This window comes from Neophocaena asiaeorientalis, unplaced genomic scaffold (genome assembly GCF_003031525.2).
Source record: "Neophocaena asiaeorientalis asiaeorientalis breed wild unplaced genomic scaffold, Neophocaena_asiaeorientalis_V1.1 scaffold5, whole genome shotgun sequence".
NCBI classification, from domain to species: domain Eukaryota; kingdom Metazoa; phylum Chordata; class Mammalia; order Artiodactyla; family Phocoenidae; genus Neophocaena; species Neophocaena asiaeorientalis.
Genome location: NW_020174698.1, coordinates 1,673,515 through 1,700,823, shown reverse-complemented (window position 1 = coordinate 1,700,823; position 27,309 = coordinate 1,673,515). Strand labels below are relative to the sequence as shown.

The following is a 27,309-nucleotide window of genomic DNA, read 5'->3' as shown; positions in this document are numbered from 1 at the left end:
GCCCCCGTCACCAAAAAAAAAAAAAAAAAAAAAAAAAAAGAAGTAAAGCATATGTCAGACTGTTTTTAAGCCACTTTTGAAACACTGTATTTGGTTTTACATACTATACTACCTTGAAAAACACTTGTCAATTAAACGGAGGTGAGCTAGGAGCTGTCAAAATTATTAAAATGTTTGAGGAATATAGACCCCAAGCAAAAAATTGGAGGCCCACATAACTTGTTTAGAGAAATGAGGCCGGGGGAGGCCCAAGACGCATGTTCACTACCACAGCACACGACACAAAGCTGCACAGCTCATGAACATCAAACATACCCATTAGTCACTGTGGTCTGAAATTGAAATTCCCAATCAAGGGAATCGATACAGAACACTAAATAACCCATGATAAAGCAGGGTTGCAGGCTTACACCCTAGACAGGATTCATGACCGTTATCACACCTCCAAAATGCAGTTACAGTGAATATTTATCCTACTGGGACCCTTCTTTTAACACGTACTTTGTCCTTTATTATCTACTCTCATTCACGCGTCAATCGCTTTGTCCACCTTTCCTCACCTTTGTACCATTAAATCCCTCACTATCTCTCCCATGGGGCCACTCTCCAATACTCTCTCCAATACCCCTGTCTCTGATTTACTCTACTCCTGCATCCTCATGGGAACATGAATTTCCAAAGCGGGACCTAACTCAAGGATGGGGGGTTTGACTTGTCAGTTTTCTTATAGATCCCAGGAAAGTAGAGCCAAAATTTGAGTTTAGATAAATTGTCAATTATGATTTCTTAGCTTAAAAACAATCACTCAAAAATTTTACAGCACACTAGTGCTTACGAATCACTCACATTTTAATCTTATTTTACTCTTAGAAGATCCCCATGTGATAGATGAGGTCGTTACTGCTATCATACCCATTTATAAATAAATCTCTTAAGTTTGAGGCAAAGCTCAGTGGTGAACTGAGACTGAAGTACAGTTTTTATAACCCTAAGATAAGTAGTCTTGAAGGACTTCTTGGAGATTTCATCATTGTAGCTATTTTTTAAGAAGGTGACATGCCCTCAAACATGAAATTATGAAAAATGTACTCTACCACCACTTACAATCTTTGACAATCAGAAATACTTACAATCTTTGACAATCAGAAATACTTACAATCTTTGACAATCAGAAATATTTCTGAAATCCCAGGAAGGTTTCAGCCAGAGGATGCCATCATCACACAGCAAAGTATCAGGTGTTTAGTCCTGGAAAGAACAGCAGGGAGGAGGAGCCATGCGGCATGTGGGATCTTCCCGGTCCGGGGCATGAACCCGTGTCCCCTGCATTGGCAGATGGACTCTCAACCCCTGCACCACCAGGGAAGCCCCTTCCAGCCATTTTGTTCTCAACCCTTGTGTTATTGGACTCATTTGTTGTGGGTTAACTGTCAGAGACAGTAAACAGCATTAGTTAGATATCTGAGAGCCAGGATAGAGATCTGATGCCAGCTCAAACCCTGATTTCTCTCTTTAAATGTCCAAAGAAAAGTAATAGAAGACCTAACCCACAGTGAAAGTCAGAATCGAGGTGAGGGAGGCCAGACAGGTCCCAGGTGCCTGAGAAAGGACCCAAGGGCTGGTACAAGAGGTTCTCTCCTCTGCTGTTGCTCTAGCTGTTAATACATATTTGCAGAGTGAATAAGGGAATAATTGGTTGTAGTTTAGAAACCTGTTGTGAAATCAAACTATGAATCTGTCAGCTCAGCCCCCTTCTATTTCCCCCCACCTCGCCTTTCCTCATCTTGCCCCACCGCTCTCCTCCCTTTCCACGTGACAAGGGAAATGTGTGCTGCCTTCTACGGTCGGTCTGTAGACCAAGTCCTTTTCCCTGCTTGCTGGCATGACTCCTTGAGATTAGTTAAGGCCACAGTTATTACATTTCTATTTCTCCTGAAGGACACTAAATTGTTTGAGCTTCTTCTACTTAGACTACCTTAAACAAAGTTGAAAGACCGGTTTTTCCTCCCTTGCTCGTTTTGAATTTCATTTGAATTGCATTTGTGAAACCTCAGGTGGTCGTGTGTGTGTGTGTGTGTGTGTGTGTGTGTGTGTGTTTACACATCCGTATTTGAACTGATGGAGAGAATAGGCCAGGACAAAATGAATAAACTCCCACAATAGTTTGAAATCTTTAAATATAGAAGCAGGATGAGGGTTAATAAGCATTTAAGGGCTTCCCTGGTGGCGCAGTGGTTGAGAGTCCGCCTGCCGATGCAGGGGACACAGGTTCGTGCCCCGGTCAGGGAAGACCCCACGTGCCACAGAGCAGCTGGGCCCGTGAGCCATGGCCGCTGGGCCTGCGCGTCCGGAGCCTGTGCTCCGCAATGGGAGAGGCCACAACAGTGAGAGGCCCTAGTACCGCAAAAAAATAAGTATTTGGAATACTTGCAAAATATCTGAGTGAGAATACTTTAATTAATTAAAATGACGTTTTGTGAAAATCTATTGCTAGACTCAAAATAATCTAAAATTGAAATGAATGTGTATTTCTAAGTTTCCATTTTTAAAAAATGTACATTCTCTAAAATGCTTAGAAATATTTAATATTGTTAATATTTTCTTTTAAAAATCATATATAATAACGGCTTATCTGCCTAGCCATAAGTCCACAAGATTTTTACATAGCCCCCAGAACACTAGAAATTCTTCAAGATAATCCAGGTTCTAAAACATTATGTCTTCAAATCTTTTTTCTTGGTCATATACTTCAGCATTGTGGTTATCAATTCTTTCCTTTATAGCTGCAAACACACAGCAAAGTATTTTTGATAGAATTAGGTATCTTTTGGTGGTTTTGACTTTGTTAGTTCTCATTACATTTCCTTCACACAAGAAGAGAACTATGCTATTTCCCTCTTACCGGGATGTTAGGTTGACTCACAATGCCTGAAAATAAATGCAATTATTTTGAAAGTCCATTTTAAATTTCCTATTTGTAGCACATTAGTTACAAATGCTAAGACTTATAAGAATCTTACAAGTCACAGAGTCACATAGACCTCTTTGCTCCATGAGTCCTCAGGGCACAGAACTTCCCCATCAGCCCCTTCTCCCCATCCCTAGTATAATAATAGGTGAATGATGTTCACCGAGTAAGGGAAAAATCATAGGTTTACAGACATGCTCTTCTAAAGTAACTGTCTTTAAGACAAAAGAGACGCCAGCCTACAGAATGGAACAAAGCCACCTTTCAGAGAACTTGTGAGGGATAGTAATATTAGTCCAACAAGTGCTAGCATCTCATCAGTTTATCCCACTCTCTTGAACCTGCAGTTGAGCCAAAATTCTCCTGAGCCAAGCTTTCTCGCAAGATTTCCTGTACTTCCTGTTTCTATGTGAGCCAGAAATACCATGAGAATGACCTTCCTTGTGGTATTTCTGCACTTCTACCCTGGAGTGAAGATAATCCCATGTTGGGGAGAATTTTTGGTTTTAATTGTGCAATATTTTTAATTTTCAAATATCCAGATGAAGGAGATTCCTCTTTGAGAATGAAAATGTGAGATGGTATTTGCTTGGCCCTAATTCATTTCCACTAGGAAGTATTCATGTTCAGTGATTCAACATTTTGCAACTTCTCTAAGATATTTTTACGAGGAAATATGTAAGACAATATAGAAGATACAGTGGAAACCCATATCCTTGGATTTTTTAAGAAAGCCATTCTTGAAGGAATATGTGCAAGGAAGAGTTATATTCTTAATACATTAGCGTATGTGACGTATTATACCATATACTTGTTTTCTTTGTTCTTAACCCCTTTGTTCTGAGGGTCAGGATATCCTGATGCAAAGTACTATTGCAAAATAACTGAACAAAAATAAAAATAGTCAAACACTTAGGAAACTCTTCGGTTGTTATGTCAAGGAAGTTTGTGACTGAGGAGTGAGTATAAGACATTATTCAGGAAATATGCTAATAGAGTACAACAGCCTACATGTGCTTATTAAATAAAAGTGTCTCAATTCTAGAGAGCCTGAATGCCTCCAGTCTGATGGAAGGGTAAGATAAGAATTGGGAGGGCTGTCAAAAGTGGTGAAACTGTCAGACTGAGGCTTAAATCCCTTCATCCCTTATAAAGAGGGAAGTTTAAAAAGGCACATCTTTCTCATAAGTGGATCATTGATTATTCCCTAGTTGGGTTGTATGAATATCTGGTTGTTAATAGGAAGAGCTGTTTGATCGATATTTTAATCATGAAACTCACAAGAAGCAGTGTCTTAAATGTCTTTTATTGTTGTTTTTTATCCTTAAAGGATGTTGACCCTTCTTCGCCTATTAGGAAAGACAGTAGGTTTGATGAGGTAAGGGCGATGAAAATAATACACACCCTACAATGGTCTTTCTCCTCTCCTCCAAGTCCCCTCTGCTCTCCCCTAAAGAAACATCAGATGATTGCGTGATAAAACAGCCCCAAAAAGAACGTAGAGCAGAAGCAACAGATTGTACATCAGCAAAATAAAATGCCAAGCAAAATAATGCACTTTGAAATACGGAGACATGAAAAGGAGAGAAAGATGGGATTGTTACAATGGCCTCCCCAAGAAAATAGGAGCTATTCACGTGAATGCACAAGTTCAAATTGTTCCTACAAACCCAATTTGCTGGCAAAAGTACCGAATATAATACCATCCCACTTTTGTTTGTGTCCAGGGCTTTTCACACTAGCTCCAGGGGCCATCCCTTTCTGTTGCACGGGTTCTGACTCCTAGGGTAAGTGCCTCCAGCTCTGAGCCTCAGGATCCAAGACACATGGCCCGTGATCGTCCTCAACTGAACCACTGTCAGGTGGGGGGAGCAGTTTGTGGCCAAAATACCATGTCCACAGCGCTCTGTCTCTGGAAAGTGAACCTTCAACACTTTCTTTTCACTGTCATTTATGCCCCCAACAAATCTAGTTTAAAATTATTATTAAAGGAAATTACTAGTCCTTTGAAATGAGTTTTTAACCATGCCCAGCTATTTGTCCAGACTCTGCAACCGCACCACACGTTTGCATGAGGACCTTGATGCTTCCCCAATTCACTTCTTTCACAGTTAGCTTTGGAATGTGATTCAATGTTATTTCCCTTCCAGCTGAAGGGCAGCTGAGGTTACAAAGGGATTTGACTAATAGGCCAAAACCCAGTTAAGTTTGCTGAAAAGCAAGTGACAGTGAAGGGGGAGGGGTGTGGAGGAGGGGAGTGTGTGAACCGTGGTGCCCAGGACCAACCCAAGAGCCTTCTGAAGAGCCCCAGTCCAGCGCACACTGTGGTGAGAGGGTAAGGTGGCCCCCAGCCAGACCTTCCGGAGAGAAGCAGCTGCGATGCTGAGCTTCCCCTGTTTTCTCCTTGATGCTTGCAGGGCTGGAGCCAGGGAAGCGTCTAGGTTTCCTGCACCACAGGGGTGACTCCTTACCTGACACCTTCAGGTATCTGGTCTCTGGAGGACCCCCTGGGAGGCTGGCAAAGGGGCGCCGCCCCACATCTTTGCCTGAGTCCTTGAGGGCTAAACAAGCCACTTGACAAACTTTGACAAGCACCAGAAAAGACTCGAGAACAAATAAATCAGAAGAGGGAAAAAGCGAAGGCTAAAGCCTCCATGGCCTTTTTCCCCCCTGCTGTCGTTCCAGCTGTAGCCTGGGCTTAATTAAGTGCTGCAAAGTCAGTGCCTGAGAGAGAAGGGGGAAAAAAATGCTTTCTCTCTCTAAGGCAGGAGGACAGGAACCGTTCTCACCACTGAGAAACCTTGGGAAGTGAGTCGCTCTCATCGTCAGTGTTTGTGGAGGGACTGGAGGGACAGAGCTTTGCCAGGCTGGAGGAGGCTTGCCTTTCCGAAGCTGGAGAGGATTTTCCGGGGGTTCGCCTTCCCCTGCCTGGGAAGAATTTCCCCTCTGGTAGCAGCCGCAGCAGCAGCGCGACCTCCTCTTCTGGAGACCAGGGCAGAATGCCTGTGCTCGAGCGCTATTTCCACTCGGCAGAGCTGGGCAGAAGGTGGACGGCCCCAGAAGGTGTGCTGCCCTCCTGCCTGGGCAGCCGGCCGGTGTGCCAGCAGGGGCCGCTGCCCTGGGACTTGTCAGAGATGATCAGGATGGTAAAGCTGGTTTGGAAATCCAAAAGTGAGCTGCAGGCGACCAAACAGAGAGGCATTCTGGAGAATGAAGATGCTCTCCACAGCTTTCCAGGTAAATCAGCTGTGGGAGGTGTGAAAGGTACCAGGGCCAAGTCTCATGACTTTCAGTCCCTTCCTTGGAGAGCCCACGAAATAAAAATGGGAAAAGGAAGGAAAACAAAACTGCAGCATAGGGCCCGAGGGCTGTGGTTAATGAACGTTTGCTCTGTTACAGAAATGCATCTTAAAATTAAGAGCGATGTGGGAGTTAGGAGCGTGAACAGACGGACAATCAAGAAACCTGGGATCTGGGCTTAGCTTGTCACTTGTTTGCCCTGTGGCTTAAACAGGTGAAATTTCCTAAGTTTCAGTCTCCATAGGGAGGGGATGAAATTGCGTGCTCTTTAAATTGGGTGTCTATCCTGCCTCTGCAATTTCTTATTGACAAGACAGTTACCTCTGAGAGAATATTCTTCTTGGGTTGCTTTTTTGTAATGCTTTATAGAAAGTAAAATATATTTTCTCATTTTAAACTGTGGAACTACAGCATGTATAAATCTTCCCAGGACTGAGTTTGGCCTGGTAGTTTTTTATGTCATGAGAGAGTTGATAAACTTCCTTGCCTCAGTTTTCCCTTTTGACAAATGACAATAATACAAATTTCTCCATTGATATCAGGAAAAATCAACTCACAGATTTGGAAATGATGGTTCATAGGAGCTTTGTTATGTTATAAGAATGTGCTGTGCTTGGGACGGTTGAGGAGCACTTTGCTGTGTTTTTAACAGGGGGGTACCACACCACAAACATATCTAGGATCCCTGTGGAGGATGGGACTCAGATAACTCCGTACACTAAGAATACAGGATGCACTCTTCCTTAGGGGAATATGTTGGTAGATATTTGGAAAGTGATGGTTTGCTTTAGAAGAACGAATGTGAGCATGTGTTTATGCATTTGAAGTTTTGGCTAGCCCTGTGCACGGAATCCTGACATGCCATTGTTGGTGAGAGATGGGGGCCTAGATGGAAAAGCAATACCAAAAAGTACCTCTCTTTTTTTCTCGTGGAAAAAGACTAGGAAATCAAAACTCGGCTAATCTTGTTTTTAATCATTTATGCAGAAACCTTTTTTAAGTTGTCTAATGATCTAAAATGAACATTATTAAAAAATAATGCTCTGGGCAAGAAAAAAAAGATTGGAAAGGAATTAAAAAAACAACAGTATTGGTCTCTAGTAAACAATGAATACTTAGGAAAGAGAAGGAAACCAATGAGACTGACATTTATGTGGCGTTTGGGAGATGGATGCCCAGGGAAATGGGTCCTGGTCAGAAAAAATGAGGTAATGCTAAAGCCATCCCATATTTCATGTGAGTACAAGAAAAATGGAAAAACCCACCTGGGCAGAAAACTTAACTGTGACACTTCAACTTCTACTGCTCTGGTTTGTTTCAGTATATTAAATGATTAAAATGCATGTTTCAAATTACACTTTTGGTAAAACTACTTAATTTAACAGATGTTAGCATGTCTGTAGAGATATGTGTGTATTATTCTTTATATTATATACTAGCAGGTGTCTAATTCCTGAAAAAGCAATACTACAGAGAGAAAACAAAACCCCTCTAACTTTTTGTCACTTAAAAGCTACGTTTTTCTGGATGTTATGAAGTTGAGCTAACTGAGTCTTAATGTGCCCCTGGACCCCTGCCTCACCCTTTGTGGAATATATCTCAGCAGCCATGCTGCTTCCCAGGGAGACTGCCCCTGCTTTGTTGGTCCCTTCATCCTGCCTGCCAGGAGGCCAAGCTCTATTTCAACACCTCCCCACAAGCTATCTGTTTACCTTCTCTTCTTCCTTCCCTGCCTCCCCAGCCTCAAGGAGATGAGGGGCTCACACTTTCTGACATGGACATAAAGCCATTATCGTTCATATACGCAGCATGGGGCCATATGTTGAAACCCCAAAGGCAAGTTGCTTCACTTTCCAAATTGTCTTATTGTTCCTCTCATCTTGTTGCTGAGGCTGCATTTCCTCCTCACATCAAGTTTCTGTGCCATTCTCACCGTAACAGCGTGATGGTGAGGGTAGAATATTTCCAAAAGCCTGGAATCTTTCCACTTTTAGAAGGAGATGGTTTAAACTGTCTTCATTTTGAGTACGGGGGTTTAAGTAGAAAACACCAAGACACATGGTGGTCTCTCTCTCTTTCCCTCCCTCCCTCCTGCCCTCCCTCCCTCCCTCTCTTTCTGGAATCTGACCCTTGCCTCAGAATCCTCAAACAATTTACGCTTTGACGACATGGGGCAGTTTACTGTTCATCAGTGTGCATCAGGTGGTGCCCTACCTCTGAGCCTTGCCTTATGCTTAGAATGTCTTTTTTTGGCTTTGGCCATTGAAAATTTTTATTCAAATACAAAGTCCAGCTCAGGCATCCCTTTCTCTGTAATGACTTTTCTGATCTCCATCCCCACCCCCAAATCTTCTCCCACAGTCATTTATTCCCTCTCCTTTACTCTCTTTGCCTGTAGGAACTTAACATCTTACACTTACAGCACACAATTTGTTGCCATGCTAGTAACTAAAAACAGGCAAATTAAATACTATAACATTCTATGTATACTTCAACTGCTTGTGATAACAGATAAATGAGTTTACATTTCTAAAAACCATGAACTTGCAGAACTTCTGAAGAGAACCAACAGTCCAGAGAACTTTAGAGACAGATGTCACCGTTCTTAATAAGTTGAATTTAACTTTAAAAGTTCCAGCTTTTTTTTTTCCTTAGTGAAGGGCATCATTATTTGTACTCATACTCCTTAGTCAAGACTGGAACTTTGTTTCTCATAAGGGAAATAGAAAAGTGTTCTGAGGTTTTGCTTAGGTAATAAAGGGAGAGAGCAAAAGGATTTATGGAAAAATAAATGCATACATATGTATTCATGAGAGATGTTTAAGATGAAATATACTGAACTGTGAGTGATGGAAGACAGACAGGAACAGAGTCCCCTGAAGAGAGCAAGGACGAGCTAGGGAGGAGGAAGTGGGAACATCTTTGCTGGAGACTAAAGCGACTTTTAAAGCAATAGGTTGGAGGAGGGAATGGGGGATGATAGGAGGAAGAGAGGCTCTTCAAAGTCACACCTCCGGCTGCATGCTTCTAAGCGTGCCCCCAGGAGCTGGACATGGGCAGAGGCACTGTTTGCCCTGGAGAGGGACTCTGGAACGTATCGGCATGCCCAAAGTTGGAGTGTCAGCTCAGTTCATTACCCCTTACCCAAGTATTTAATTGTATTAATACTCACATCATTTTCCCTCCATGAAGCAAACAAAGGATGGTCTAACTGTCTAGTTAACACAAACGAGGTGAATAATGAGCTAGAGACTAAACAACTCGTCCGGACCTTGACATTGTGTCAGAACCAGACCATCTCAGTCATCCAAGTCTAATCCACAGAACTGACATGATTGAGGCACAAGCTGGGTAATTTCAATTTAAACCAAGATATTGTTTTACTGATTACATGTAGCTGGACAAACACGGAGGCTGTGGATGCAATATAAGCCTTGGTCAAAGCTGAAAAATAATATTACCATGGAAAATAAGTCAAAGAATTGTGCCTCCTTTACATTTTTAAACTCATTCTGTGGGCTTTAGTTTTAGGTCCAAGTTTCCAGTGCTGAGAAGATTCCCAGGGGGAGGTTATCCATCTATTACCAATAGAAAATAAGCTTCAAAGCATGGTGGTCAGAGCGTGCCCAGAAGTGGGGAGTGAGGGGAGGGAAGAAGGATGGGGAATAAATAAACGGTTTCTTAAATGCTCTGAGTGCAAATATTATTCTAATTGTGATTCTAGTCAGCAACCTAAGACTAGACATCCCCTAGCAGGACTTGGTCTTAGTTGAATAAATAATTTGACTTCAGAATTCAACCAAATACCTGCAAACTCTGCAGCTGTGGAACTTACCATTCATTTTGGTATCTCTGGTCTAAATTTTACATTATGTTTTACTTATTTATTAAGCTTGTTTCCATTTCAATAGCCTTTGGTTACAGAAATGTATAAAACACACACCTCTCTCAAAAGAAAAAAGCATTCATTTTCCCCATAGCCATTGTAACTCGTCCTGTCTTCAAGAAGAATAAAAATCTCAGAAATTTGCTTTATACTGAACCCTAAAAACCAAACAGCTTCGGAAGGGAAAATCTCTGAAACAATTCACTGATCCCAGAACTGTACAATTCAGATTGACAAAGAGGCTATTTTTAAATATCTCAAGTGTCAAGCATGATATAAATTAAATATGTTGAAGACTGAACACTTTTATTATTATAAATCAAAGAGCATTTATTAGACGTGTAGTGTGTACCACGGACTGTGGTAGGCACCAAAGATTCGGGGAGCAATCAAACTTAATAAGAAGAGAACAATTATGAATTTATGAATCAGAATTCTATCTAGAACTTCAGTGTGAAAACAAGCATTTGTTAGTTTCAATCTCTATGTCAACTGAAAGTACTGGCTATAAAAATTGGCCAGTAAAATTCAAAAACACTAGTAAAAACTTCAAGCGCACTTTCAAGTACTCCTCAATATTAATGATTTCATTCAAAGCAGAACAAATTGCTTTGATCAAAGAATCAGTTAGTCTTAACAGTAGGTAACTTGACATTAATTCAAAGCATTTTTCTATGTTCTTGTAGACATTAGCCTCCACTCATCCCGTAGCTATACTAGATAATAACCATTGACAAGTCAATCCATTCTTTAAATGTGAATGCAAATTTGAGTGAAAACTGGACACGTCATCACGCCTTGAACTAAACCTGTGCTTCACCAGACCTCCTAGTTTTCATAAATGGCATCACTCCTGCAGAAACCCAGATTCAAAACTGCTGCCTTGTACTTCCCAGTTCATGTGGATTACATAAACCTTCACTTGTTCATTTAAAAAAAAACAAAAACAAAAAACCGCTCCCACCAGTTCTCCAATTCCACAGAATAGGTTAAGAGTGTCGTTGCGGAGTTGAGATTTTTTAAATTTTAAGTCCTGCCTCTCTCTTATGGACTGTGTGAACTGTGCAAATTACTTCACCTCTCTGTGCCTCTGTTTCCCCTTCTTTTAAAAAACAGGGGAATAACAGCAGCACCTTTGCAAAAGGTGAGGATTAAGTGAGATAATACAAAACAGTGCCTAAAAGAGAGCCTACATCCTACCACATGCTCAGCAAGTGCCCACTAGCATAATTACTGATATCGCTGCTATTTCCTCAACAACTCACTCACATTCATTGCTTTCTTTCTATTCAGTTACATGGCCCTTAGCCAAACCTCATGTTGTTTGGTCTATTATCTTCCAATAGCCTCCAACTCCAGTACTCTCTCCACGCCTCTTCTTTCTCCTCCATCATTTAGATCAATAACATCAAAAGAAAAATCAGAATAGATCTCCCCCCTCGTCAGAATCCTTCAATGATTTTTCCATTGTCTGTAGAGAAAATCCAAATTCTACCATCCTGCATTCAAAGCACTCCACACTCTGAAACTAGCTCACTTTTCCCATCTGACTTGTCACTTATATTCCACCCGGATAGGACAAGCATCCCACAGCTTCCTACGTGCTTTCTGCTCATTGTTGCCAATGCCTAAAATTACTTCCCTCCATGTCCCCAACTTCTGCCATCTTTTAAGACCTCACTCACACGCCGTTCCCCACACAAAGCCCTTCTGAGATTACCGAGGAAGGGTGTGCCTTTCTCTTCTGAAGTCTTACAGAACTTTCTTTGTATTTATTTCACAGGCAAACCACTTTATTGTATTATAATTAATGTACGTTTTCTTCCTCCCCTCCTAGACTTTCAGCTTTTTGAGAATCTGGAGAACATTCTATTTTCTTTGTGTTCTCCCTATCGTCTTTCACATGTCAGCCACTCAATACACTTTGATAAGTGAAAAAAAGGAAATTATCAGCAGGAATAAAATAGCTTATGAGTTGCCATTAAATGCATGAATGAACATTCTTTTCTAGGCACGATTACTTAAGAAATATGAATTCTATTTCTTGCTTTTAATGGAGTCATTTTAAACTTATATTCTGGCAGAAGATCAGTATTAGTCATTACGGCTTTTAAAGTAAAAGAAAAGAATACACAAGAGTGGATGTCAGAACCATTTAAAAGGTATAAAGTATGTGCAAAACTAATATGAGACAGTTCTCTCTTCATATAGAAGAGTTGTCATTTACTGATAATTACCAAATTTTAGAGTAGTGCATGTAAATTATGCCTGCTTTTATATACTTTTAAAATAATTACTCTGTTCATAAATCTTGGAACATTTTACATCAACTAAAGTTTCAAAAGTTGCTTCTTTTACAGATAACAGTCTGTATATTCCTTAATGTAATTTCAAAAATAGAATGCGGAAGGTGTGTGTTTACCCGGTTCTACAAATGAGCTTTTGAGGGGATGGAGCTGAATAGAGGATGTTATTCCCATGTCCTCTGCTCTTTGCCTGGAAACAGCTTCTCTTTTCTTTTTTCTTATGTTTTTTAACAAGACTGGTTTCACTGAGCAGCAAAGCATTGACTTTTGCATCTAATTTCTAAAAGGAAAACATTAGAAGCTTCATTGTTAAAAGACCAAAAGCAGCTCAAAGTGTGTGCCCTCTCCTGTTATCTGATATTTTCTCTCTTTAATTATCAGTCTACTTCATAGTACATAGTAGTGCGTATCACCATATCAAAAATATGATAGGGAGCAAAGGTCAAAGTACTTGTGATTTAATACAATGCCCTAGCCTAGATGTACACACAATGTAGACCTTATTCTTTGTTTTTCTATTTATCTCTCTCTGCCTTTCCGTGGATTTCTATTTAGAATTGACTTCCATCTCTAAAATGTTAAGAGATCACCCCAAGAGTTTGGATTTGTATCTGTGCACTTGTCTCAGATTTCCTCAAAATACAAAATTATCAGAGACCCTTCCTTCAGAGTACTTCTCCTCACCTAAAATATCCACACGGCATGATATTTTATAGATTAGAAAGCAAGCTCCTGTCCTGAACATTTTGTTATTCTTGGGCTCTCACACAGCGCTAAGGGAACACGACAGTCTGTATCATTCGTAACAAGATAAAACCTAAAAGTCAACCTTGTATGCAACTGGAAGGCATACTTGACAAAGGCAAGGCAGGGTTTAGCTCTGTATGGCCTTAAAAGGAGTCCAGGGGTCCAGGGCTACTCCAGAAAAACAAAATCCCTAGAAAGAAAAGGACAGATTTCAAGAGAGATTGAGTAGGACACGGTTGCCCGTACCTGGTAGTAGAAATTGAAAGGTGAAGAATCCAGAAAATTGTAAAGTAAAATCATGGTGAGAGACAAAATGGGAATGAATGTAAAACTTTAGTCAGGGTATTTTAAAAGAAAATTCAATAACCAAGGGTGATAGGACATATAATGTAATCGTTAGAACTTTTCCCATTAAATCTCCAGATGTTCCTCGACCTCTGGAATTAAAGCCAAAGCACAAGATTCTCTTTCTTGCTTCCTTCTCCATCTCTTTTTTGGATGGCACACAGCTATCTCACAGAAATCTACAGACTTGATGAGCACTTAGGAAAACCCAAAGACATACTCATTTAGAGGATCTGCGACAAAAAATGTATTCAGAAAAGTAAATAGAGTTTGCTGAAGAAAATGATTGAGAAAGAAAAGAGAAGGAGACAGGTGGGGCCAAGCATAGAGCACCAAGGAGAAGGAAGTGAGGTGAGGACACTGCGAAGAAAGTGGATCCAAGGGTAAGAAGAGGAATCAAAAACACATACAGAAATGAAGAGGAAACAGTCACTGTTAAAAACATCTGTCACAGGGATCTCAAATTTCCACACGCAAATGTACAATACATGTAGCCTGTTTCTTTTTCTTCAACTAATCAAATCTTCCTTGAACCCACCCTAATGAGGGGTAAGAAAATTTGAACTTGCTAGTTAACGAGGTGGTGGTCAGTCTCTTCTGGATTAAATGACTTCTTTTGGATAAATACTTTCCTTCCCCTTGCTCCTCTCCGAGGTACTATCTGGTGAATGTGTCTTGGGCTCCCGCGCACTCATCTGAATGTTTCGACCACACGCAACATAAAGTGCCGGTCTGAGACGGGGAAGCATGTCCATCTGACCACTGGGCTCTGCCTTTGCTTCTCTTCCCACAATTCTTCAGGGTGTCAGGAGTAGATGGCCTTACTCTGTGCCATATCCTCTTTTCCAGAAAGAAGCCTCAATGCGGAAGGGACAAGAAACCATATCCACAGCCTACCTCTCAATGTTAATGAGACCTGATAAATGACTGTAGAGAGTCTCTTTATCTTTCCACAAAGACCAGTTATTAAGATCATTGTTCTGCTACAAACTCTCTCTCTCTCTGTCACACACACACACACACACACACACACACACACAAATGAAAACAAACAAAAACGAAAACCCTTACTCTGAAGATGAAATTTTGAATATTGACTCACTCTCTTTTCCTTCTTGCTATAGCGTTCCTAATCATCCCTAATGGTTGCCTCTGGTGGGACGGATGGGGAAGATACACACAAGAGAGGGCAAAAGAAAAATCCCATGGATGTATTTCCAAAAACATGCTCTCCGTTATCCACTGGTTATGCTACCATGTGCTGAGCCCTGTACTTGAGTACCGCACGCTCAATATTATTTATTTTAGTTACATTCCCATGCATGTGCCGAACCCAATCATTCTCCGCTTTCTACTCCCTCTTTCTCGTTTTCCAAAAATATGCGTGTGCATTTCAGTTACCGTCTCAGGACTCTGACACTGAAGAGTTCAGCTGAGTGATCATAATGCACAAAGCAGGATGTGTACAAGTCACACCTTTATGATCAGGTTCCACATTGAACGCTGAGGTTTTCTATCTAAAGCAAATTAGGATTGTCGTCATAATCATACAGTGCATTGTACTCTGGTCAGGTCTGCTACATTATCATCGCTTAAATGTGCTAACTGGAAATTTCTAGAGTTCTTCTCCTTTCTCTGCGCCTTGGCCCCTAGGGAGAAGATGGGGTGGGAGGCGTGTACTGGTAGAAAGAACAGTAGCCTTACATATGATAACAGGGATCAATTTTCTTTTCAAGTGTCGTCATAGGAGCCATTATTGCCTCCTTCGTGGTAGCTGGTACACAGAAACTGCTGTCTCCTTCCCTATCCTCTCTGTAACTCACCTGAGGTTTAGGTACACCTATCTTTTTTGCCCTTGTTATCTCTCTTGAATATTAGTTGAGTTCTGCACTGTTTTTCTTGGATCAATCCCTAATTCTACAGTAGAACAAAAGAAAATATTTCCTCGTCAATTAAATTGGTATATAAAATCAAGAATTGTGAATTCACTGGACTTTATAAACTCTAAAGCAGATGATTTCTGCCCTCTCTCATCCTAAATGCCCTATTCTTTGATTTGGTGATAAATGCACCTAGAATGTGAATAGACAAAATTGGACTAAAACAAATCTTGCTTTGAAAATGTCTCCAACACTCCAAAAATAATTAGGAACATTCTAGGTCACAGAATAGAAAATGATGTTTTGATGTTACATACAAGTATTTAGCTTATTCTACTGTACAGTAAGTATCAGTTGAATGGGAATTTATTCCCCATTTAGAAATAGAAGAAATTGAGACCTATATTTACTGGTTGTTTATTCAAGAAACTTAGAAAAGGAAGTAATTCAAATTTCTAGGTTTATTCAATTATTCAATTGAATAATTATCTTTTGAGTGTCTACTCAGTGTGTAGCATTGTTAATGTACCAGGGAGGAAGGCAGAAGGAAGAGCGATTACGACCTGTTAGAACACACGGATCTATAAGCAACTTACTGATACCGAGGCAGAATGGCATATGTTTTAACATACAGTAGAAATAATACTCTCTGGGAACACTGAAGAAAGATTAAGACTGCTTATTCAACTAAGATTTTTAGTGATTATCACGTACCAGACACCGTTTTGGTTCCTTAAAAAAATAAAAATTCATGAACCAAGAAAATTGAGGTAAATGGACGAATGAATGGTTGGACAGGCAGACAGTCGCAGATAGATAGATAGGGCAAGCTAGGTAGGTGACATATGTTACACTGGAGGTAGCTACACAAAGTCTGTGCCAACACACAAGGGAGCGATTAATTCTGTCTGTATTATGGATGGTAAAGAAGTTTTCAGAGAGGAGGTTATTTTGAGGTACCATTCAAAGTAAGTTATATTTCTCCAAATGAAGAAGAAATGGAGGACGTTTCAGGAAAAAGAAATAGTAGGACCAAATGCAAGAAATTCTGGGCAATGCCAAGTCGTGAGATATGAAGTATATGAGGAAGACGGCTAGGGATGAGACTAGAAGCAAACTGGGGGACAGGTTATCAAGGGCTTCATCTGCCTTTCTAAGGAGTACTTCCTCCAGGCAGTGAGAAGGCTTCAAATAATGTAAGTGGGAAGTGATAAATTTTAGTTTCGAAAGGTTGCTCTAGCAACAATGGCTGGTGGAGAGCTGGACTTGGGGTAAGGATACCAATGGATTTTTAACCATCAGTTTGGTGTTCATTGACCGTATTAGGTAGATATTGAGAATTTTGAGATGATGAATATTTTTTCTTTAACTTACAAACCAACTTTCCCAAGTGCTATAGCATTTTACAGGAAATAATACACAAATCATCAAGCCAACACCCTGTACCACCTGATACCAGCCTGTCCTGAAGGATTTACATCCTTAATGTTCTTTCATCCAGACCTCCCATTCAAAGTCGTGCTCACCTTTTCCCCAAATTCAAAACCTGACACAATTTATCCTCACAATCTCAGAACAGCCTATCCCTCCTAATTTGTCAAGTCACGTTTCTCCCTGAATTCAGGTTGCCATTTTTTTTAAGCAAACTGTTCTTTCAAGGCTAAATGCCACAGGATGGACGAGAAAACGTATAAGAAAAACACAATTCTTATGTAGCTTATAATGTATTGAGTTAGGTAAAACTACTTCCTCAAATATAAACCAGGTGTGACAGATAATCCATGAGGACTGGATGTTAACTCATCCCTCTCTAGAGTGACCTACAAAGGCTTTGCGTGGACTGGTCATTACAACTATGTCTTTAAAGTGGTTAAGATCTCAACAAGATGTAACAACGTGACTTTCTTGGTGAATTAACATGAATGTAGGTACAGAAGCAGAAAATCACAAGAAATGATGGAGAAATGGCGATTAGTCAAGTTAACTTGGTCTGATGTTTGGCATAAAGAATACAGAAAAATAGAAAGACATGACATTAATAAGACCAGGTTGCCCCTGAACAAGAAATGTTAATTTTTGCAGAACCGTTGAAAATTGTTAAGTGGAAAGTAGAGAATTCTTTGCATTGTATAATAGAAAGTGCCTTTAAGATCTTCTAGTTAAACCACTGCATTTTCTTAAGTAAGAAAATTAAATGTACTTGGAGGTTACACAACATGCTTGGAGACAATTCGAGGTTCCTTGATGTACAGCCGTGCTGTTGACTCAGTCATGCTTTCTGCCGTGGTCTAAACTTTAAGTCTCCCCACTCCAAAAATGCCTCTCTACGTGATAATCTCTCTAATTCTAATTTTCTGTCCTTTTCACTGCCGAGCGCCAACATCTCTGTGATTGCGTTCTATAGCGTGTGGTGTTCATCTTACACGAACAAGAGTTCGTTATATACGTACCCGTAAACGCATACTTACGCGTGTATGTATACACATCTTTTTCTTGTTTTCATACTTTGACTGTGAATTGTGGTGGGGGGCATATCCCAAGCCCTCTCTTTGTGAATTTCCCCATCTAGAGGGCCTGCGATGCACTGAAAGGTGAGTTGTTCACCAGGAAAGAATACTAGAGCTGAGAATTTAAACAGGATCGTGGGGTTAAAGGAAGTTACATATGAGATAGATAGAGATGGTAGCTGCTGGTTGCTAAAACCATCATAAATGAGACGCTTCTGTGATCCTTTTCCATGGTTCTTCTTTCCGCCTGTCGCTTGGAGATAGAGTTGCAGGGGGGTGTGGGCCAGACAGAGCCAGTACGTGTGGCTGTTGGAAGCTTGGGTCTGCAGTGCATTTGCCCATAAACCATTGAGGGTTAACCTCTCAATCCCTTGGGCTGTCTTTGCAAACACGGTGCCGAGCTCAGAAAGCAAGTTGAAGATTTAGCAACGTTTAGGCAAGATTTGATGAAGCTCATCCCCAACCGCCCTTTTTTTTCTTTCCTGCTTCTAGAAGGTGTTTGTGTTTCCAGAGGAAAAGTGTAGGCTTTCGAGGCTGTTCTTCCTCCTTTTTCCTCTGAAACTGTCTGCCTTCTCTCAGCAGCCTTCTTGGCTGTCTGCATCTTACCAGGCACAGCCTGCCGGCTTCTTGTCACCCAAATAAGGTAATAGTTAGAAACACAATTGAAGTGGCTTCTTTTTAATGAATAATAGACCTTGTTCCATTAAAAATAAGACCCTACTCTGAACCATTACAGAAACTTTTTTTGATGTTTAAGAAGAAATGTCAGTGACTATGGGGGAGTGGTGGCGGATAGAGCTTTGTGATGTCGTTCATTATTTTTACTTGGTGCTCCCTGTACCTCTGGCTCTCCCTGAGACAGAAACGGTGAGATGCCATAAAATAACCCTCTCTCGAAGTATATTTGGCCTGACAGGAAACAGGAAATACCAGAAAAGATCACAAGAAAAGCTGTAATCATAAGATTTCTAGCCTAATTCTTTTGACGTCAGCAGTTTAGATAAGTCAGATAAGCAATCACAAGCATCTGTGAGCGCTAGAGTGCCAATCCAAATACCCCAAGTGCATCTTCAACCCTTTTGAACTCTCGCATTGTTGTTTTGCCCCTGCCCTCTTCTCTTTCCCCCCAAGAAGCATATCCTGAAATTGTGAATTATGGATGAATGTCAACATTAAGGCATTCAAAGATATTACACAGAGCCTCTACATTGGTCCTATAGTCAATTCAGCTTGCTTGGTGCATTGTAAATCTTGGATGAAGCTGACGGTTAGTTAAGATGTAGGAAACTAACTCTGGTTTGTCTCAAAATGAGTTTGCTTCCCAAAGTTTAACGTTTCCAATCTTGACAACTAAGCCTTGGCTATGAAATGTCTCTGATAATATGCTAAAAGATACATTACCGTACCCCAAATATGCCAAAGTATTCAGTAACTCCAGTCATCATCACTATCACCTTTCTTTGGGCACCACCACCTCCATTCCACAGCAATAAAATATGTATGGGTTGGTTAGATATAAATGACATGGGGAATAAATTCCCCTATGAAAAGTTTTCATAAGTTCAGAACCAAAACTATGGAACTCAACCATTAGATCATAAGCAGAGGTACATGTATGGGCTGCTCAGAGGATGAGGTAAGAGATTAAATCAGGATTTAAATCAATATTGCATTACATGTAAATTTAAAATAAAAAAGGTTGAGAATAAGAACTTATTTATATAACATCTATTTCTAAAAAGATTTGTAAGCTTCTAAGAAGGTTATAATAAAACATAAGGACCCAAAGACATAAAACCATCCTGTCCTGATAGAAAACAAGAACCATACAGTAAAGTAGGAGGGAAAGAGAACAAATATGCAAAGTAATTGAGCAAAACTGAGATCTGAACTTACCAGCAGGCAAGGTAAAATGGGAAACAGGATGGTTACAGCATTCATTGTAGCTGGGGAAAAAAAAGTTTTTCCTGGCTTTGGGTATGTGGAGCAAGTTTTGACAAGAGCTCTCTGTATAATAATGGAGGATGTCCTTCCAAGGAGTTTGATATGTGGCTGTGAAGAGGTGGCTGACCACGAGGGAGTTTTACAGACTTTCTCAGTGAAAGATGGTTCCATAGCTCTAGACCATTCGTTGGGAGCCAAAAGTGAGGTGGCCTCATTGTGGCTTTGGGGTGGTCTGACATAATAAGGGGTCAGACATAAAACAGGGTCAAGAACATGTGTAAAACTGTGAGGAGTGAGAATGAAAGCATGTAGCTTCAGCAAAGGGTTCAGCTCTTCTGAATGTATAAAGTTAGGTCATAGCCCCTGGAATGTCAAACAGTTCTGCCAGTCTCCTAACGGTCATACCTGCCATTATAATCATTAAAATGGAAAGAGAAAAATTAAGAAGCAAATTCCTCCTCTTAGATGGTAGAAGTGTTTTTATATTTGTCTCTGGTTGTGCCGGACATTTGGCTCTAATTAAATACACATCGATAAGGGGTCCTAATTAACTCATAGGTGAGTCTTGAGTCTTTACCAGGTTTTTTACCTGATATGCTTTACTTTGAGTACCACAACTAAGCCCTTTATTTCATCAGTGTTTCTACAGTGTATGAACCCATGTAGACACTCAAAACATACATGTTGTATTAAAAGTTCAGAATTAATAATATCTGAATGCATATTTCATTTTATTTGAACCCACTTCCCACACTTCACCTAACATTCTGCTCAGTCAAAATCCTTTTAATACTTCCCGAGGATTCAGACAACTGGAAAGAATGTATGTGTCTAGATTAAAAGATAAATACTGTATTCAAGGAAGCACAGTAAGTATTGAAAACAAGTGGATTGGGCTTCCCTGGTGGCGCAGTGGTTGAGAGTCCACCTGCCGATGCAGGGGACGCGGGTTCGTGCCCCGGTCTGGGAAGATCCCACATGCCGCGGAGCGGCTGGGCCCGTGAGCCATGGCCGCTGAGCCTGCGCGTCCGGAGTCTGTGCTCCACAACGGGAGAGGCCACAACAGTGAGAGGCCCGCGTACCGCAAAAAAACAAAAAGTGGATTTATTCCTACTCAGTGCAAAAGTGATGAGCAGCTGGGTATTAAGTGTATTGAGAGGTGCAGTCCAGACATCTTTTCTGAGACCACTTCCAAATAAACTTATCGAGGAGGGTTACCAGTGTGTGTTGGGGCAGATTAATGTCAGTCTTAGAAAACAGGCTTTTGCTTTGTCCAAGTATAATATACCAGACGATGATCTTGCAAAATAAGTAAGGAAAAGAATAGAAGACTGAAAGATGAGAGGAAGCATAACTGAGCAGGGTAACACCTGCTTTCTGGAAAGAACAATGGGGTTTAGAAAGGAAGAAAGAGGCCTGAGCTAGATAATGCCAAAGGTGGCACAGAAAATAGAGGAGGTGGAGTCTGGATGCACTAGAAAGACTTGTTACATATACTATATCTTCTAACTTCTTAGAGCTGAGCTGCTCTTCCTCACAGCTCGCCAAGGTCAAGGTGAGCCCTTTATTATCAACAGTTGCTATACATTTGTATTATCGGTCTTTGCCAGACTAACCAAGTTGAATAACCTTGCACTTTAATTGAAAACCAAACTTAAACTAAGGACCGACCAGCATGCATGCAGACCATGTGTGCGGTATACTCACTACTGTAAGATTACTTTAGATCAGGATAATTCTGGACCCACCTGTGAGGGTGCTGAGTTCTTTCTGTAGTCATTGTTGATACTTGCTATTGCCCCCACGAAGCTGAAATTTAAAGACTATAAAGAACTGCACTTCTCAGAGAGGCTTCAGTTCTCAACTCCTTGGGGAATAGACTCCATTTTTTTTTTTTTTTGGTACGCATGCCTCTCACTGCTGTGGCCTCTCCCGTTGCAGAGCACAGGGGCCGGACGCACAGGCTCAGCGGCCATGGCTCACGGGCCCAGCCGCTCCGTGGCATGTGGGATCTTCCCGGACCGGGGCACGAACCTGCGTCCCCTGCATCGGTAGGCGGACTCTCAACCACTGCGCCACCAGGGAAGCCCTAGACTCCATTTTTATAGGGTTTGTGCTTCTGGTTTATGTTCTTTTCTTTTAATCTTATGAAAAATTAATAACTGCCTACTACCCTACACTCCCCTTTAGCCTTGTCATTGGGGATACTTCTCTTTACTTCATTATCATGGTTAAAAGATGGGCTCTGGAGTCAGACTGCTTTGTATCTTTACTAAACTCTTTGGACCTCAGTTTTCTCATCTGTAAAATGGAAATAACAATAGAAACTGATTTAGGTGCAGGATTAAGTCAGATGATCTCTGTAAAGAAACTAGCATACTCCTAGTACATAGTAAGTACTCTGTAAGTGTTAATGATTATTATCCCACACTGTTCTTATTTCTAATAATTACCCAGAAGTATTAAGGTAGCTTTTTAGTTTATCATTGAAAAAGCAGGGAGCACTTAATTAACATTCCCTCATCTAAGGTGCATTACTCTGAGTCATAAATAAAGTGGGAAGAAAAGTCATAGAACAGAATTTTGGCTTAATTATACTTGCAATTCCAGTGATACAATCTTGAAAGTACCCTTTACTTATCATTCTTAATCAAACTTTCATCCATTATACATCAGCATATACAATGAAAACGAATACTTCTAATCATGCAGTTGCCAAAATGTTGTGATTGATTTGGGGTGAAGAAATGGAATTTAAGTTTTGGTTGGGTCAAAGTACGTGCATGCAAAAGTAATTTCTAAAAGCACACTGAATTTGCCAGTATTCATTTGTCGACTAAATCCTTAGCTAAAATGAGGTAAAATGTGAGAGGCTTGTGTTCTTATTTTTGAGTAGTCAATTATTTATGGCATGAATGGCCACTTAACATCAAAAACCTATTTAATCACAAAGAGTTTTTTACTTGAATCTAGCCTCTAGATTACCATTTTGTTGGGACAATATGTACTTAAGACTTATTAATGCAAAAAGCCAATTCATAACAGGTTGCCCTTAGAATTCCAGCCACAGCTTTTTAGGAATCAAGACTGATCACTTTTGACAAGCAGCAGACCTATCCAAATTACCACAGGGAGAGAAACTTCTCAGAGACCAGGGGTTTTGTAAGGAGATCAACATAATAGCTCATTTCCTAATGAAACTGGCAGGAGTTGATGTCTTCTAGTTATGTCGAAGAAAAACCATTAGATTTCCTCATGAGATTTCAGAGGTTGGACGATCTTCAACTGGAGACAAAGGACACCGTGAAACCATATAACATCTGCTCTCCCCAGAATGTCCAAGGACACCTGAAAATATTCAGAACTACCAACATGTTTGTTGAACAAAGACTGTGCCTCCATCCCACCTCCAAGATCTATTTCCTGGGAACTCAGCAGCAGGGTAGAAATAACAATCAAAGGGAAGTAAGAAAAAGAATATCTGGTTAATTGCTTTTAGGGGAATAGGACTAGTAAAAATTATCCCAGTTGTTCAGAAAGAACAACTCATTTGTAGCCCTAGTATACGATATTCCAACATCTTGAGCAATATTAGTTTCAGGAAGCTTATATACCTCACCTCTTATCAGCTCAAGTCTTGGTTGGTATTCGCTCGTGCTGTAAAACGTGGATTTGGGAAAGATGAAAGGGAGGGGCAGAGGGAAGAGGAATTTTCATAGGTGGTATTTAATGGAATGCAGAGGAAAACATACTATACCATGTTTATTTACTTTCAATGTCTACTAAGCCAAAATGAATTCCATTTGAAAGAAAAAAGTGATTTACATAAAAAGTCGTTTAATAGAATGTAGGCTTTTAGGTTCTTCTATGAAAGTATCAGAAATAGGATTGGGAAGTCAGCAACCTAAATACACATAATCTACTTTTCAGATGCATGAATTATGAATGAGCCACCCTGAGCACTTGTTCAGCCTGAGCGGTGTTGACATGTCAGGTTGACCTGTGCTTTGGACCAGAGGTGGTGTAATAGTAACTTTACAGGGTAGGAATTAGAAGTGACTCATTGTTGAGGCAGAGAGAAGGTAGAAGAATGTATGCAGACTCCATCCCTGGCTCCGATCGCTCTGTAGTTCCTCAATGCAATTATGCAGAATTAATCAAATCCCTGGATGTGGAATCAAAAGGCACCTTCCTACTTGCTATGCAGATGTAAACGTTCCTCTCTCTGCACCACAGCCAGCCAAAGTGTGAACCGTGGAGATCGGAACTCTGGTGGAATCGTGCCAGGAGGGCACAGTCACTTGAAACCAAGCCCACGTTTGATTTAAGCTCGGAATGACAACTCTGGCAAGGGCTGGGGTAGGGGTGAGGGGGTGTTTTGCCGCATTTGATCAAGAAAAACCAAGGCACTGGGCATAAATTTCTCTGTTTTAATTATGCAAACTCCAAGAACGTAATGGCTGTTTGAATACTATCCTAAAGTCCACTTGATTAATCTCCCCAAATCATGCTTCTCAGTTTTCATAACTATTTCACATTCAGGATTTTAGCTCTCACCTCCTCACAGTTGAAATAAATGAACTGCTTCCATAGATAACAGGCTAAAATCTTATTTTTCAATTAAGAAAATAGTGATGATGCTATTAGGGACATTGAACATCACTTTACTGAAAGTATTTGCTATCACTTGATCATTCCCCATCTACCGAAACTTAGACGTCTGCCAGACTTGGAGAGGGATACAAAGAAATACAGATGACAACCCCCTCCTCTTGAGAATTTACAGTGCAGTTTGGAATCAAGAAATTGAGCATGAAACATTAAGTAGCAATTCAAACCCTTGTGTTCTGATGTAGAATATTAGTTTGAAAAATTAGAATGCATCAGAATCAAAATGAATCATTATTTTAAATTTAATTGATAAAAATGAATATCTAATTAATCCCTCCTTCTTCCTTAGCTAATTACCATTTTGCAGAGCTTTTTTCCTGAATAAGGGTTATTTCTAAATCTGGGTCATAATCCCAGACCTTCATCCTGCCCCTAATTTTGATGGAGGAAGGGGTGATTCTTTTTGCTTCCACTTGATTTATGTCATTTTTTTCTCTCCCTGTGTTTTCTTCTCCACCTGTCTCCTCTGCCCTCTCTTCTTCACTGCCCATCTTAAGAAAACTTAATATATTAAAAGTCATATTTATAAATAAACAGCCAAATTAGGATAGATAGTGGCTTTATGTAAGAAGCTAACATGACAGATGAATGGATAAAAAGGTGTGGTGTATACATATATAATGGAATATTACTCAGCCATAAAAAAGAACAAAATAATGCCATTTGCAGCAACATGGATGGACCTAGAGATTATCTTTCTCTCTCTGACTCAGAGAGAGAAAGAGAGAGAAAGACAAATACCATATGACATCACTTACATGTAGAATCTAAAATATGATACAAATGAACATACCTACGAAAGAAAAACAGACTCACAGACATAGAGAACAGACTTGTGGTTGCCAAGGGGGAGGGGAGGTGGGGGAGGGAAGGATGGGGAGTTTGGGATCAGCAGAAGCTAACTATTATAAATAGGATGGATAAACAACAAAGTCCTACTGTATAGCACAGGGAACTACGTACAATATGCTGTGATAAACCATAATGGAAAAGAATATGAAAAAGACTATATATATGTATAACTGAGTCACTTTGCTGTACAGCAGAAATTAAACACAACATTGTAAATCAACTGTACTTCAATAAATTTTTTTTAAAAAGAAGCTTACAAACAAGAACCTAAAATCACTTTATTAACAGAATAAGAAAGGCAATAAATTAGAGAAAAAGAATGAATTGTAAGAAAATATAAATTGTGGTTAAAAAAAAAAAGTTTATTATAATGGATTCCTTGAGATAGAGATTTAGTGTGTGCAAGGAGCTTTCACATTTGTAGCAACTCCTTTAATCCTCATAACAACCAGTGAGGTAGATACAGAATTATTACTCCACTTCATGAACGGGAAACCGAAGCACATAGCTGATGAAAGGATAAATGAGAAATAAGTCTTTGGATATGGAGACAACATATAATGTCTTTCGATGGATGAATGGATTTTTTTTAAATGTGATACATATATATTTATTTTTAACATATATACATAAAAATATATATGAAATTATTCAGTCTTAAAAAAACAAGGAAAGCCTGCCATTTGCAACAACATGGATGAACCTGGAGGACATTACGCTAAGCAAACTAAGCAAAACACAAAAAGAGAAGTACTGCATGATCTTACTTATATGTAGAATCTAAAATAGTCAAATTTGTAGAAGTAGAGAGTTAGGATGGTGGTTGGCAGCACCTGTGGGGAGAGGAAAATGGGGTGATGTTGGTCAAGGGGTACAACGTTTCAGTTACACGCGGTGAAGAAATTCTGGAGATCTAATGCACAACATGGTGCCAACAGTATACTGTAGTGTATCCTGGAATTTGCTAAGAGGATAGATCTTAAGTTAAATCTTCTCAGTACACACACATGCGCACGATGATAGCTACATGGAGGTGATGGATATGACAATTAGCCTGATTATGGTGATCATTTCACGATGTATACATACAACAAAACATCAAGTTGTATATGTTAAATGTATACAATTTTTATGTGTCAACGAATCTCAATAAAGCTGTTTTTTACATTTAATAATAATAATAGTAAATGAAAAGGCTTTGAATAATACCTGCCACTGAGTAGGTGCTCAGTAAACTCCAGGTTTTATCACTCTACAGCAGAGCAGGGACTGTAATCCTCTGCATCAGATTCCAAATCTAGGGTTCTTTTCACTTCTCTGATACATTCTACTTCTATGAGAAAAGTAAAGTCCTTTGAGTTGTTTTGGTTGCTCTTTCAGGGCAAACCCCAGCGGGAGGATTTGTCATACTGTTTCCTAGAACATGACGCTGTGCGTGGTGGCTGCCATGTAATAGATGCTCAATAATGATTTCTTGAATTCATGAATGTAAATGAATGAGACAAATGACTGCCACCCTCTGTTTTATTGACTCTTAAATAAATTCGGTTCTTAGCTAGTAGCATAACAAACAGCTTTACTTCCGAATGAATCAATGTTAGTGTTAATAGCATTGTTTACAGGGGAGTCTCATCAAGAGAATAAGAGGGCTTCCCTGGTGGCGCAGTGGTTGAGAGTCTGCCTGCCGATGCAGGGGACACGGGTTCGTGCCCCGGTCCGGGAGGATCCCACATGCCGCGGAGCGGCTGCGCCCGTGAGCCATGGCCGCTGAGCCTGCGCGTCCGGAGCCTGCGCTCCGCAATGGGAGAGGCCACAACAGTGAGAGGCCCGTGTACCGCAAAAAAAAAAAAAAAAAAAAAAAAAAAAATAAAAAAAAAAAAAAAAAAAAAAAAAAAAAAAAAGA

At 40.2% G+C, this 27,309-nt stretch overlaps 1 protein-coding gene across 7 annotated transcripts in view; it reads left to right on the top strand.

Moving 5' to 3' along the window:
* Positions 1–27,309, top strand: part of PDE7B (phosphodiesterase 7B) — a 328,126-nt gene that overhangs the window by 173,677 nt on the left and 127,140 nt on the right. For 4 of the 7 annotated variants that reach the window (XR_003005097.1, XR_003005098.1, XM_024759094.1 and 1 more), the window contains exon 1: positions 5,883–6,205. The exons of 2 other annotated variants lie outside the window; for them this stretch is intronic. Coding sequence is in view for 3 of the 5 variants with exons in the window: in XM_024759094.1 (XP_024614862.1) it covers positions 5,968–6,205 (238 nt within the window). In the remaining 2 variants the exon portion in view is untranslated. Of the gene's footprint in view, positions 1–5,838; positions 6,206–27,309 lie in introns of those variants that run through there. One more of the 7 variants, XM_024759098.1, reaches the window with a different exon arrangement.